This window comes from Tetrahymena thermophila, assembly GCF_000189635.1.
Source record: "Tetrahymena thermophila SB210 genomic scaffold scf_8254669, whole genome shotgun sequence".
Taxonomy (NCBI): Eukaryota; Ciliophora; class Oligohymenophorea; order Hymenostomatida; family Tetrahymenidae; genus Tetrahymena; species Tetrahymena thermophila.
This window is the reverse complement of record NW_002476436.1, coordinates 1,938-3,901: the sequence shown is the minus strand read 5'-3', so window position 1 is coordinate 3,901 and position 1,964 is coordinate 1,938. Positions and strand designations below refer to the sequence as shown.

Below are 1,964 nucleotides of genomic sequence, written 5' to 3'. Positions count from 1 at the left end.
ATATTTATTTATATATATATATGTAATTTATACTTTCTAAACTGCTTAGATTATTAATTAGGCACTTACTTTTATATTATAGAATACCTAATAATTTTGTTGAGTATATAATTATTTCTTTTATCATTATTATTTCATAGCAAATAATGAAGAACTTGAATTTTCTTTATATAGCATTTATGTACTTAATAATACATTTGAATTTTTATTGATATATAAGATTCTATCAGATATATATTACAAAAATCATTACAAAGGCTAATGATATGCTCAACAGATTACTGTTAGTACTTACTTGATCATTAAAGCTTGATTTTTGTGAGGAACACAACTTCTTACTAATGTATTAGCAGTTAGAGTCATAGTAAAGTGAAGAATTGTTAGTAAAAGTACATGTTATTTGGTTTTAAGCAATATTTATGCTTGTTGGGTTTACAGTCATAACGTTATTTGAATCATAAGAAACACATATTGTCTTTGTAATTTAAGAAGGATTAACATTGTATGTCAATTAGTATGTTTATCCAGATTGAGACTACAAGTTTCTAAATCTTCCTCCAGAAGTTTTGGCATCGACAGTAGTCAAACCAGTAGGACAGCTTAGACAATAAGGGTTAACTGCTAAATTAGTAATTTGCATTGCAGTGATTTTAGAATTTGTCTAACCAGTTGCATCCCCAATTCCTGCTCCAATAATATTAGAGTTGTTGGAATTATTAGATAATTTAGGAACTTTAGTGTCATCTTATTGAAGAGAAACCACAGAACTAGCAACTAGATCCTATAAATCGAATTTAAGTTTGAATGAATATCCACTTTTCTTTTTTTCTGCAACAATCTAAACTTTATTAGATCCTAACAATAGCTAATTCTAATCTTAGATTTTATCGCTTGCTTGTTGAATATTTGTAGCAGTATCATATGAAGTTAGTTTATCGAGGTAACCTAAAATAGAGGTTTTCAAAGTTTAAACACCTTAATTTAACAGAGATTAAATTTAATCAGTCTTAACTGAAGGATTGCTTAAAACCTAGGCTAATTATTTTTCTAAATCAAATGTAATTTATTAAAATGTGTTTTTTACAGTACTTTTTTTGATTGGAGTTATGTTATCGCTTCCTAAAGCACTCATGGTATTTTTCAATCTATCCTAAATATTATAAATAAAGTTAGGATCTTTATCTATGCATTGAACTGTACCATCTTATTAAATTTAAGGGTATTATTCTTAAGGACATTTTTAACAAGTTTTTGGAGTAGAATTTGAATCACCTACAATTTCAAGCATATAGTTGCAATTTTAAACGCAATATTATCCATTAGATGATTAGTAACCTGTACAATTACTAGGATCTATACATACACCATTTTCTTATAATAGTTGACCACTTTCACACTTGTAAGCACATTAAGTAGCTTATGGGGAAGGTTTTACTTCAGGAAATTGGCACTCACTAACACATCTTTATCCATTAGCACTCAATATACCGGTGCATTTATTGATATCTTTACAAGATAAGCTAGCAATATCAAATATTTAACTACTTGGACATTTTGATTTGCAGCTTATTCCATCTGTATCTAAGCCTAAGGGACAAATAACACAGAATAACTAATTATTCAAAGGCATTATACCCTCATTAGTTCCGCAGGTTTTAACACAAGACTATCTATCAGAAGACACATAACTAGCACAGCTACTTATAGGCACACAAGTTTTGATAGCGCTATCCATAGAGAGGACATAACCTAGTTAACATTGAGTTAAGCACATACCATCTTATTTTATTCCTGTACATTAAGATTAATTTTAGCATTATCTAAGTTAAACATCATATAGTTCATCAGTACCACAGCTATCATTACAAGATTTACCATCTGAAGAAAGCTTTTGCATACAGGGCAAGCATGTTAATAATTTCTAAGTAGGTAGTAATTAAGGGAATTATCCAGCGGACAGAAGT

General features: G+C 28.9%; 1 protein-coding gene across 1 annotated transcript in view; it reads right to left on the bottom strand. All coding sequences in view use genetic code 6, as the record gives it.

The window, feature by feature from the left end:
- Window positions 1–226: 226 nt before the first annotated feature.
- The window catches only part of TTHERM_01730490 (transmembrane protein, putative), a gene marked incomplete at both ends in the record, with an annotated part of 2,175 nt that continues 437 nt past the window's right edge, over window positions 227–1,964 (bottom strand). Inside the window, one exon of the mRNA XM_001013896.3 lies at window positions 227–1,964. This exon is cut by the window's right edge and continues 437 nt beyond it. Within this exon, the coding sequence (XP_001013896.3) occupies window positions 227–1,964 (1,738 nt within the window).